This window comes from Bos grunniens, chromosome 6 (genome assembly GCF_055505025.1).
Source record: "Bos grunniens cultivar Pamir isolate PY7600 chromosome 6, Bosgru_T2T1.0, whole genome shotgun sequence".
NCBI classification, from domain to species: domain Eukaryota; kingdom Metazoa; phylum Chordata; class Mammalia; order Artiodactyla; family Bovidae; genus Bos; species Bos grunniens.
In genome coordinates this window covers 4,891,914-4,905,000 of record NC_141170.1, presented here as the reverse complement: position 1 = coordinate 4,905,000, position 13,087 = coordinate 4,891,914, and the positions used below count along the sequence as shown (strand labels likewise).

At 48.9% G+C, this 13,087-nt stretch overlaps 1 protein-coding gene across 2 annotated transcripts in view; it reads right to left on the bottom strand.

Annotated features, from left to right (window-relative positions):
• Nucleotides 1-11,426, bottom strand: part of QDPR (quinoid dihydropteridine reductase) — a 20,182-nt gene extending 8,756 nt beyond the window's left edge. For both annotated transcript variants that reach the window (XR_015166075.1, XM_086407455.1), the window contains exons 1-4: nt 11,279-11,426; nt 8,235-8,327; nt 4,449-4,545; nt 1,437-1,577 (exon numbers count right to left, since the gene is read on the bottom strand). Coding sequence is in view for 1 of the 2 variants with exons in the window: in XM_086407455.1 (XP_086263581.1) it covers nt 1,437-1,577; nt 4,449-4,545; nt 8,235-8,327; nt 11,279-11,377 (430 nt within the window). In the remaining variant the exon portion in view is untranslated. The remainder of the gene's footprint in view (nt 1-1,436; nt 1,578-4,448; nt 4,546-8,234; nt 8,328-11,278) is intronic.
• Nucleotides 11,427-13,087: the final 1,661 nt, after the last annotated feature.

Here is a 13,087-nt window from a genome sequence, read left to right as displayed (position 1 = left end):
CATTATACAAATGACAAAATTGAGGCTCAGAGAGGTTAAGTAATTAGCCAAATATCACACAGCGACCAAACGGCAAAACCACAATACGAAACCAACCTGTATAGTTCCAGATCCTATAGTCTTAACCAGTATCAGAAACTATAAGCAAAGAATGATACTAATAAACCAAAAGCAAGGCTAGAAAGCTGTTTCATCCTTCAGAAAAATTAGTGTTTCAGTCCTAGGGTTTTCTCTTTTCAATGTCAAGCTATTACTCATTTCTGTATTTACTCTCTCGAGTCTCTGATTTTAACAAAAATCAGATCTCAGCCAGACTACCAATGAACATTTACACAGTGTGAATTATTGCAAGAGCCATGGATTTATAAGATCACTTTCTCTGTGAAACCTAATAAAATGAGTGGCAAAAAAATGATTAATTTGTAAAAGCCTCACAGTTCAGTTCACTACACAAAAACTCAAAAAGATGCTCAAGGTTTCACCACTTACTAAAGAGGTCCAAAAACACTCCCCTCTTTTTTTATGAGAGTTTAATTTAGGTAGTGGAGACAGTTCCTGGCTCCCTGAACTATGTTCCCCACTCCCTGCTTAAACCCCTTTATCCCAATCCAAAGGGAGAGTAAACTGTCCCCAACCCCTCACTAAATTCAGATGGTGAAGTCTTAACCATCCCCTGCCCGCACTTCAGTACAAGTGTTAGTCACTCAGTATTCGGAGAAGGCGATGGCACCCACTCCAGTACTCCTGCCGGAGAAATCCCATGGACGGAGGAGCCTGGGGGGCTGCAGTCCATGGGGTCGCTCAGAGTTGGACAGGACTGAGCGACTTCACTTTCACTTTTCACTTTCATGCATTGGAGAAGGAAATGGCAACCCACTCCATGTTCTTGCCTGGAGGATCCCAGGGACGGGGGAGCCTGGTGGGCTGCCATCTATGGGGTCACACAGAGTCGGACACGACTAAAGTGACTTCGCAACTCAGTATTATCTGAATTCTCCAGGCAAGAACTGGAGTGGGTTGCCGTTCCCTTCGCCAGGGAATCTTCCCGATCCAGAGACTGAACCTGGGTCTCCTGCATTGCAGGTGGATTCTTTACCATCTGAGCTACCAGGGAAAAGCCCATATTAATGAGGTGAGAGTCACTGCAACACCACCCATTCCCTGGGTGGGTCCCAGACATACACACACGAGACAAGCCGGTGCCAGAGGACAGTGGTCCTTGGCCAGCATGACCGTGAGGACAATGCCTGTGAAAAGATGAGGGGCGCTGCCCCTAAAAAAATGTGGGCCTAACAGGGAGCAAAAGCCACCCAACTGCAAACAGCCCTGGAGGGTAAAGGGCTCTAATACTCCCCCTCCCACGGAAGCGCTCAGCACCCCAGCGAGTGAGAAAGTATGAGCGTTCCCATTTCACAGACGGGGTAACGGAGGCTCACCGGGCGTCCCGTCCAGGGCGGCCCTGGCCCCTGCCAAGGTCAGGAGGCCTCCTTCCTTGAGGTGCTTGGTGGCCAGGTGGCTGGAGATGGTGGATGTCCACACGCTCTGCTTCCACATCAGGTCACAGTTTTTAAAGAGGGCTGAGCAAAGAGACACACGAGGTCAGCATTCACAAGGAAGAAACTGAAGGGTGAGCTTGACCCCCAGCACCCAACACTCCAGGAAACCCCCATGGCCACTCTGGGTCTGCAGGGAGATCTAACACACACACACACACACAGCCCAGGGCTTGTGCTCAGAGATGCAGGTTCAAATCCAGGCCACGTGATCACCCAAGCCTCAGCCTCCTCACCTGCAAACTGGTTAGTGTTAGTCACTCAGTCATGTCTGACTCTTTGGACCCCATGAACAGTAGCCCACCAGGCTCCTCTATCCATGGGATTCTCCAGGCAAGAATACTGGAGTGGGGTGCCATTTCCTTCTCCAGGGGATCTTCCCAACACAGGGATTGAACCCAGGTCTCCTGCGTTGCAGGCAGATTCTTTACCATCTGAGCCACCAGGGAAGCCAAACTGGTAAACATCAACCAATAAATGAGGACTGCTAACAGATAGGTGGGACTGGCTTTAATTCAAACACTGCCCTACTTTATAAATGGCATTAGGGGACTCCCCCGGTGGTCCAGTGGTTAGAACTCCATGCTCTCACGGCCAAGGGTCTGGGTTTGATCACTGGTCGGGGAACTAAGATCCCACAAGCCACGTGGTAAGGCCAAAAAAATAATTTTTAAAATTACAAAAATAAATAAAGGACATCAGATTTTTAAGTAGAACCTATATGTCTAAGTCAAGTTTTATCTGTGATAAAAAGATCTCAGGGACTATGACGACATAAAGAGGGCTTCCATGGAGTGACGGTGTTCTATGGTTGAAAGTTTAATGCCAACTTTGAAGACTCTTTAAAAGAAAGCTGAAATAACAACCATCTCGCATTTGTTTTAACCCTCTGGCCTCGCCAGAGACGTGAGGAGGAACAACTGGTAAGGGAGGTCACATTACCAGCTGAATGACCATCCCCTTCCCCCCTCACAGGATACACAGAACCCAGTGCACCCGTGACCCAGAGACAGAGCCCTCCTGATACAGAAGGAGGGTCTGCAGTGGGTGATGACCAAGGCACTGCATTTCTCCGTTAAGAAGAACTAGGGGAGAAAAGGGTGGACCCACAATTATAACTTCCTGTTCCCAAAATACGCAAAAGGCCAACAGGTGTTCTGCCAAGCCGATCACGGACAAACTGACAATTTCACATTTAGGTGTGGTTCGCAGGGAAGGAGAAGGAAATGGCAACCCATGCCAGTATTCTTGCCTGGAGAATCCCACGGACACAGGAGGCTGACGGGCTACAGTCCACGGGGTCGCCAAGAGTCGGACGTGACTGAGCACACACACGTGCATGCACACACAGAAAATCAATTCCTTTTTAAATCACTCCGGCTGATAAATGTAGAAGCAATGATAGAACTGGAAAACTCCCATTTTCCAAGCCCCAGTGGAGGGACTGATTATCAGTGGATGTTTACAGCCACTAGTTCTGGGGAATTTGGGTTTCTCAAGGTGTTTGGGAACAGGATACTCATACATGATGCCAAAGCACAATTGCAAATAGAAAAATGGACCTTATGATGGAGATCTATTGCCTTAAGCCTGACCCAGCATCAAAGTCGGCATCACTCTGGATGGACGGCGGAGCAGGCCGTGGGATACGGTGAGGACTCACAGGGGTGCAGAGTGAAGCCCACATCACTCAGGAAGCATCCTCACCTCCAGAGTATTTAACCTGAATCTGAGCAACTCTCCAGACCTACCTTCCAGCTCACAAGAAACACCAGGGACAGAGGAACAAGGTAAATGATACTGTAAAGAAACGGTCTGACACATTCAGGGTGGGGGCATTCTACATGGAAACTGCTTTGGACCTGCCAAGCCTATCATGGGAAAAAAAAAAATTCTAGATTGAGAGACACAAACAATAACACAATGCCGTACATAAACCCTGATTAGAATAAATCTAGGGGAAACAGCTATGGAATAGACTGAGGTAAGTGGAACATGAGCTGGTACTATTAATCTCACAGAATTACTGGTAACTGCCTTAGGTATGAGAATGGTATTACACTAACGTGAGAGAATGGCCTAATCCTTGGAGACACATACTGAAATACAGTCAAGTGTCAAAGCACTTTCAAATGATTAACGACAGCAGCAAAAATACACACACAGAGGACACGCGTGCGAGAAAGCACGAGAATGTGAGTATGGCAAACATTAACAAGGACTGAACCTCGACGGGGGCATAAAGGTGTGCACTGAACGGTTCTTTCATCTTTTCTGTATATTTGAAAATGTTCACGAGAAAAAAATAGCAAATAAACTCACAGCTTCAACAAAAGCTCAGTTGTGAACTTCTGAATGATCTCTCCATTCCATTCACTTTCCCAGATCCCAGTAACGAGCCCTGAAAGACTGCGGTGGGGACCATGCTGACTTCGTCCTGTCTCCTTTTTAATCTCAAGGCCCCTCTGCCCTAACTCCTCTGAGCGTCCTCGAGTGCTAAGTCACTTCAGTCGTGTCTGACTCCTTGCCCCCTGTGGACTGCACCCGCCAGGCTCCTCTGTCCATGGGATTCTCCAGGCAGGAGTACTGGAGTGGGTTGCCATTCCCTTCTCCAGGGGATCTTTGTGACCCAGGGATGGAACCCCAGCCTCCTGCAGCTCCTGCACTGCAGGTGGATTCTTTACTGCTGAGCCTCCAGGGAAGCCCCCTGACCCCTTTTATGGGAGGTTTTTTGCTTCCTCTGTAGAACGGGGTGTTGATCCCCACCTTACAGCAACTAGAAAGATTCTGGGCAGCAGACAGGAAAACGTCCGGCCTGGCACATAGGACAGGCCCGACCCGTGCACCTGGACAAAGAGCAGAGCAGGTGAAAGATTAACTCAGAAAAGGACTCACACTTGGACTTGGCATTGCCCCCGGCCCATCCTCCAGCCACACAAAGGATGGCGTCCACCTTCTCTGTGCCCAGGAGCTTCCCCACCTCAGCTGTCACCTGAAACAGAGGACCAGAGAAGACGCACAGGTGTTAGGTAAACCTCGACAGACTGACGCCTGCCGTTGCTATAGTCACCTCCACTGACCTTTCACTTCTTTGTAAGTCAGCTCACAGTACCTGGCAATTAACACTTTGAAAATCAGGTGCAGGACCAATTTACAATGAACATTTTGGACAGTAAAGCCTGCCTGCATTTCAGTGTGATTTTTATAAAGCAACCTAGAGTCTTCTGAATATTCTAAAGGGTGGAGACGTACACATTCCTGGGATAAAACAATAAATAAAGTAGGAAAAGTTTAAAAAAAAAATCACACACAAATTCATGAACCATTCCACATTTTTAAAAAAATCACCTAGGATTTCACTGCCTATAGCTAGATTTCTGGTATATTTCTTTCCAGAATTTCTTTGCCAATCACAGAATCATAATCTGAGATAATCAATTCTACTCTCCCTCCAATACAAACATCCCATTAACTGTAACTCCGAAAAAAAAAACCAAAGCCACAAAGAAATTTTTTCCTTTAAAAAAAAAAGCAATAAAAAATAATTCATGGCAAAATGTTGGTAAGCAATGAATACATGGGGGTTCATTTTAATTCTCTACTTCTGTTTGATTAAAATGTTTAAGGTGTTAAAAACAAACACATGTCTTTTGTTATAGTTTATTAAAACAAAACCCTGAGTAGACACACAACCCTGGCCATCATGCATGAATCTATTCCATATTTTCCTGGAATGGCTCAAAGGATCATAGCCTGTCAACAACTTTGTTAAGATCAAGCTTCTAAAGAAGCAGCTTAACACAGGACAGTGGAATTCTCGCAGCAGTAACATTTCAGTCTCTGACGGCTTTCCCTAACAATTTCTGAGCCTCAGATCACCCTTTCAGGGGAACTGCCTGGCGGTCCGATGGTTAGGACTCCACACTTCCACTGCAGGGGCATGAGTTCCATCCCTGGTTTGCGAACTAGGATCCCGCAAGCCACGGGGCATGGCCAGAAATAAATTATTCTTTCATAGAGACCGATTTGGCAATGAAAACCAATCTTTCCTCTCCTCTACATTCTATACCAAAATCTTTCAATTTAAGTAGATTCCTGACCGTCCCTTGGCAAGTACCTGACATAACCTTGGTCCAGCTTTTGAGGTCTTCCTCCTGTTACCCCGGTTCCCTGGCTGCCTCCCCTTCATTTCTAAGCCACATCCCATTGCCAACAGCAAGATCTCATCTGCCAGCAGCTGCGTTATCTCCCCTGACCTCTGTACCCGCACACAATCTGTGCTCTACGTTTTAGGGAAGCACGGGACCCACAGCAACAATGCTCCTGCTTGATCTGTCTTTTTCTTTTCATTTACCACCTCTGTGTTCTATTTTTATAATAAAATTAAAATGAGGCATTTTAAAATTCCTCACCCTTAAATTCTTCCTTCTGCCTATCCAACAGTCTTCTATAGCTTTAGTTTTTTTCTCACTTCTTCATCTTCTGTCACTAGTGAATTTTCAGCCTAAGGGGGCCAATTTAAATATGCCTGCATGGGTGCTCATTCGTCGTGTCCAACTCATTGTGACCCCATGGACTATAGCCCGCCAGGCTCCTCTGTCCATGGGATTCTCTAGGCAAGAGCACTGGAGTGGGTTGCCATGCCCTCCTCCAGCGAATCTTCCCACCCAGGGACTGAAGCTGCACCTCAAGTCTCCCGCACCGGCAGATGGGTTCTTTCCCATTAGCGCCACCTGAGAAGCCCTAATTTGCACGTCCTAAGGTTGGACTTCCTCTTCTAGAGCTTTAGATTCAAAACCTGGATGTCATGCTGTTTGTCCAGAAATTCCTGATTGAGCAATTAGGGGATGAGAAGGCGCAGGAGGGGTTAAAGATGTTAAAAGCTAAGCTTTTCCCAATCTTCGTCCTAAAGATGCACCGTATAGTCAAGTCTCAGATGAGGACAATTTCACATCCGAAATGGGATGCAGACATCAGAGACCTGCAACTAGAGGAGCAAGACAGACACTGGCCGCAGAGGACCACGGCTGCAGGAGCCGCAGCTGTCCACGTCCAAGGGCTCCCTCGCGTCTGGTTTAAGTTTTCCTTGCTTTATTCACACGAAGCTATTCTGCTGAGAAGCAACTTTAACATGCAGTTAAGAGCACAGGCACCACCCCCTACCAGAGCCCAGGTTCAAATCCTGGCTCTGCTACCTACGACCTGTCTGAGCAAATACTTGGGGCTTCCGTACCCATTTCTAAAAGGGAGATACGATGAGACACTTGGTTTTGGGGTGTTAAAGAGATTAAGTGGCCTATTGCAAATAAGACACTTCTTACAATGTTTGACACACAACAAAGCCATACTGAGTTTTCCTGCTGCTGCTGCTAAGTCGCTTCAGTCGTGTCCGACTCTGTGCGACCCCATAGACAGCGGCCCACCAGGCTCCCCTGTCCCTGGGATTCTCCAGGCAAGAACACTGGAGTGGGTTGCCATTTCCTTCTCCAATGCGTGAAAGTGAAAATGAAAGTGAAGTAGCTCAGTCGTGTCCAACTCTTAGCAACCCCATGGACTGCAGCCTACCAGACTCCTCCATCCATGGGATTTTCCAGGCAAGAGTACTGGAGTGGGGTGCCATTGCCTTCTCCGAGTTTTCCTATTAAGTCCAATAAAACCAATAACATCATTAAGCACAGAAATCATTAGGAGGTTTCCTTTGACTGTGGGCTGCAGGGTTGGCATGAAGACCACAGAGAGCACATCCTTCATGCAGCTGGTGGGAAGGGCTCTTCCAGAAATACAGATCTGCTTAACAGCATCTCAGATACTTATACCAAGACATCCAACGAACTGTCAACAGTTCCTCCTCGGGGACACAGTCACAGGGAGAAAGAGGGATATTTCACAATTTATCTATATAGCTGTAGAGTTTTGCCTGACTTCTTTACAATACGCCTGGTCGGGAAGATTCCCCCGGAGAAGGGAGTGGCTAGCCACTCCAGTACACTTGCCTGGAGAATCCCACGGACAGAAGAGCCTGGTGGGCTACAACAGTCTACGGGGTCGCAAAGAGTCAGACGTGACTCGGAGACTAACACTGTCACTTTCACTTTATAATTGGAAACGACCTAGTTTGTTAGTATTCTTGCTTTTAGGGGGAGCTCCGCTTTCTGGAACGTATCTTCAATAAATAAGAGAGGGAGATGAAGATGTTCACCACAGTATTCTTAACATTAGTAAGTAAAAGAAATTAGAGTAAAAAAAGAAAAATTGCAAAAAAAGTTTAAATGTACAAGCACAAACCAAAGAAACTGTGACCAATCCATACAAAGAAAAATTACAAGTTGACACAGAGGTGTTATTAAGTGATTTGAGAAAGAATTCAAGCTAAGTTAAATTGAAAAAAGAGAAGCTGACCATAGCTTATAAAATACGAATTTATCTCAACCTGTAAGACTTATAGTATGCAGAGGAAGCACAAGAAAATGGGCCAAAATGTGAACTAACTAGTGAGCTAACTAGACATGGATCATGGGCTACTTGTCTTTTTTTTTTTTTTTCCCACTTTTTCCAAATTTCCCTCCATGAGCACAATGGCTCTCATAATTAGAGAGACACCTGAAAGACAGAAGAACACACCGCCCTGGAGCCCTCTCCCCAGGGCTCCCCACCCCACATGCAGTCCTTCCCTGGAATCACCTGGTCGGCCTGCTCCGTGAACGAGTCCGTCATTTTAACCACGACGTTGGCACTGGCCTCTTCGTTCTCCTGCACGTCGATGCTGGCAACCCACTGGAGGAAGGAGAAAACAGGTTTGGTCAAGAGGCAGTCAGGCATGACAGATTCATGCTGGAGTTGGAGACAGGTTAGAGGCTTAAGGGAAAACCCACTAGAGAAAGGACCTAGCAATTGACCTCTAGCATCCCTTGCAAGGCTTTCCGGCTTTGGCCAGCATACCCCTTCCTGATCCCCAGGCCAGTACACTGTACCTCCAAACACCTCTTCCCCTTCCACTCTCACCTCTGAAAGCTAAACCCTGCTGGTGCAGAGCTGCCCGAGACCAGGGATTTGCAAACCTTTCCTTAAAGAGCCAGAGGCTAAGTCTTTCAGGCTGTGAAGGCCATACGGCCTCTGCTGCAACTACTCAACTCTGCTATCACAGCTAGAGAGCAGCCACAGAAAACAGCCCAGCAATCGATGAAAGAGCCTGGCTGTGTGCTGAGAAGACATCAGTCACTGAATTATGAATTCTATATAATGTTCACACGTGGCTACTCTTCTTTGGATTTCTTTTCACTAATTAAAAATGGGAAACTCTTTTTTAGCTCTTGGGCTCTGTGATAACAGGCGCCAGGCAAGATCCAGCCCGTGGAGAACTGGAATTTTCCAACCCCTGTCCCAGGGCACGAAAGGATGACTGTGGGCATGGATATCAGGTCAGAGTTTGAATCCTGGTTCTGCCATACAGCGACTCTCTCATCCACCCACTCGGCAGAGGTTCCTCCCATGCAAAATGTGGGCTGTCAGCAATCAACAGGGTTAGTGACAGAATTAAATGAAATGCAGGATGCTACGCTGGATGAGTGGCATCACAGACTCAATGGATAGGGTTTGAGCAAACTCTGGGAGATAGTGGAGGGCAGAGGGGCCTGGCATGCCGCAGTCCATGGGGTCCCAGAGTAGGACACGACCGAGCGACTGAACAACATCGGCTGCTGAAGCTCGGTGCTGACTCAGAAAGCTCCAGGGCCCTGCAGTCTGAAGGCCCCAGAGATAAACATCTCCCCTACAAGCTTTGAAGAACACAGCATCCATTCAAAACACTCACTGCTCTGTGTCACAGCGAGGAGGGTACTGAGACAAAGAAAGAGCTCCATCCCAGAGCCCCCAGAGCTCCCAGGAAGGAAGGGAGGGAAAGACAGAGCCACGGGTAGGTCAGCTCTCCAGATTGACCACGTGAAAGGACAGCCACCGTTCACCCCCCGCCCCCGCCCCGAGAGGAAGCACAGCCCCTGCACCTGTAACACACAGATACAGGAGCCCTGTATTTTTAATTGGAGGATAACTGCTTTACAATGTTGTGTTAGCTTCTGCTGCACAACAGCCTGAATCAGCTATTTGCTTTGTTTGTTCAGCTGCTCAGTTGTGTCCTACTCTTTGGAACCCCATGCACTGTGGCACCCCAGGCTTCCCTGTTCTTCACCAACTCTCGGAGCTTGCTCAAACTCGTGTCCACCTAGTCCTCTGTCGCCCCCTTCTCCTCCTGCCCTCAGTCTTTCCCAGCATCAGAGTCTTTTCTAATGAGTCAACTCTTCACATCAGGTGGCCACAGTATTGGAGCTTCAGCTTCAGCATCAGTCCTTCCAATGAATATTAGGATTGATTTCCTTTAGGATTAACTGGTTTGATCTCTAGGGATCTGTACCATTTTTCTAGATTCTCTATATACATGTTGTAACTCTGTATTAACGTTACTGGAAAGACTAAATGGAACTAAGACTATGGAGGGGCTCTGATGTGCAGGAGCTTAGTGCCTGGCCCTGGGCCGGCAGTCCTTAAATGTTCCATGGTCACCACCCACCCCTCCTGCAGACCTGGGAAGACATCTCAAGACAGGTAAATGGTGGGTATTCAGAACCCTTCGAAGCATATTCCTACACTAATACGAGATGAAAACCCTGGCTGCCTTTCTCCTTGGTCCCAGGCTGCTGCTGCTGCGGGCAAGTAAACCCCCAGGAAAGCTCCCGGAGCTACAGCGGGGGGTCTCTGAGCAAGAAGCCGCTGCAACTGAAGACACTGTGGGCGGAGTCTCCACCTGGAATTCGCGGGGCGGGCTAGGGGCAGAGGGCAGGGGGCAGGGTCCCTGGCTCGGTGACAAGCGCCCCTCCTACCCATGATGCCAAGTACTCCAAGTAGACTTTGCCAAACAAAAGGCATTTGCAAGCTTTCAAAATATCACATACAAGGGAAGCTAATGGAACAGGGATATATATCAATAGGGGGTTTCCCACGTGGCGCTAGTGATTTAAAAAAAAAAAAAAACATGCCAAAACAAGAGATGCGGGTTTGATCCCTGGGTCAGGAAGATCTCCTGGACAAGGAAATGACAACCCACTCCAGTATTCTTGCCTAGAGAAGAATTCCATGGACAGAAGAGCCTGGCGGGCTACAGTCCACTGGGTCGTAAAAAGTCGGACACGACTGAAGCAACTGAGCAGGTATATATCAATAACATATGTATATCAATAGTAGCTAACATTTAAATAGCTTTTACCAGCGTCAGGTAATTTACAACTTATGCGTAATGACACCGATTATTTAATCCTCATAACACCTCTAAGAAATAAATACAATTAGTACCCCCATTTTACAGATGGGGAAAGTGAGGCTCGCTAACATGAAGCGGTCAGTTCAGGGTCACAGAGCTAGTAACCCCAGTGGCCGTGAACAAGGCAGTGATTTCAGATCCTTCCCTCCTGTGACCTCTCCCTCCGGTTCTGGTCTGTCCTGAATCACGCCCGACACTCCGGACCGCGCAGAGGCCGGAGAGCAGAGCCCCCTGCGCCAGCCTCCCGGCAGAGCAAGGCCCTGCACCTCGGCCCGGGTGCGCACGCAGACGTGTCGACCTGTGCGAGCACCTGCGAGCACTCACGTCTCGGGGGGTTCAGCGGCCCCCAGCTCCCTTCCAGACCGCCCTGCATCGCGGCGCCCGAAGGCCCCTCCGCGCCAGCCCGCCGAATTACCCAGTTGCGGGCCCGGAAGGCCTGCACGCATCGCGAGCCCAGCGCGCCCCGGCCGCCGTACACCAGCACCCGGCGCGCCTCGCCCGCGGCCGCCGCCATCCCTCCGCCGCGTTCGGCTGCCGCTGCCGCCGCCGCCCGGATTGCGGACGCGGCGCCCCGCCCCGCCCCGCCCCGCCCCGGCCGCCCTCCGGGCCAAGAGGGACCCGCGCGGCGGCCGCGCCCCAGCCCAGCCCGCTGCTGCCGCCTAGCGCGCGCCACCCGCCGGAGCTCGGCCTGCCCCCGCCCCGAGCGCAGGAGGGCACTCTTTATTCAGTAACGCCCTGGCGTGACACCCACTGGGAAACGTGATCTCCAAGTGCTGTTTCATTTTCCTTTGCACAACAAGCCTGAGACAGGTTGTGTGTGTGTGCGTGAAGAGATCTCCAAGTGGTGTGTGTGTGTGTGTGTGTGTGTGTGTGTGTGTGTGTGAGAGAGAGAGAGAGAGACATGATCTCCAAGTGCTGTTTCATTTTACTTTGCACAACAAGCCCGTGACAGCTTGGGTGTGTGTGTGTTGTATGTGTGTTGCTCAGTCGTGTCCGACTGTTGGGATCCCATGGATTGTAGCCCACCAGGCTCCTCTGTCCATGAGATTATCCTGGCAAGAATAGTGGAGTGGGTTGCCTTTTCCTACTCTAGGGTAAGAGGAGAAGGGAGTGACGGAGAATGAGATGGTTGGATGACATCACCCACTCAATGGACACGAGTTTGAGCAAACTCAGGGAGATAGTTAAGGACAGGGAAGCCTGGTGTGCTGCAGTTCACGGGGTCACAAAGAATCGGACATGGCTTAGAGACTGAAAAAAGAACAACTCTAGGGGATCTTCCCCACCTGGGGATCAAACCTGTGTCTTGTCTGTCTCCTGCATTAGCAGGTGGATTCTTTACCACTAGCGCCACCTGGGAAGCCCTGTTATATGAATTGTCGACTAAAAAATATTTTCACAACCTGAAATTAGTTATTTTATTTGGTGGTCAAGTTTAGGACTCAGAACCTGGGAGACAGCATCTCAGTAGCTCTGAGAAAACTGCTCCCAGGAAGCAGGAGGGAAAGTCAGGCTACATATAAGTTTGCAACAAAGGGAGCAGGCAATCTGAACATCAAAGATCAGGTATCAAGTTAAGGAACTTGGCTTTCTATGTCTGGGAAGAAGCAAGCCTCTGTACTCACTGAATTCATTCCTTTCATATGCACCTCAGCTATCTGGGGCCAATCCTGTTTCCTTATTCACCTTGCTTCTTGCACTCTCCCAGCTCCTCAGCAGTTGGGGCTGGGGGAAGCCTGGGGAGGAGCCGCTACATCCACTGGATGACATGGGTCACAATTAGTTTTGGGAGCCCTCATTCACCTTTGGAGGCCAGCAATCACTGATGGCTGCTTCATTCCTTGTTTATTGATATGGCAGGACGTATTTTCATTTCACAGTATGTTGTTCATTACCAGAAAAAAAAAATTGCTATGTCAAGGTCATTGTGATGAAGAAGCATTTCAAAGACCTGATCTCCAGCCCCAACTCAGACCTTCAGTTTCCTCAGGAAAGAAGTGTCTGGAAAGGCCCGTCCCCTGCCCCCCACAATGGGTTGCAGCACCAGCAGGGGTGAGCCTGGTTCCCTGAACTCCTGTTGGTTAACAATGCAACCCCCAGGACCCCCTCCAGAGATCTGAGACCAAAGGAGGAATTTCACTGGGCCATGTCAACCCCACTCTGCCCCCAAACCTATCTGAGTGGCTGTTGCCAGCCTCACGTGACATGAAGTTGACATTCGGCA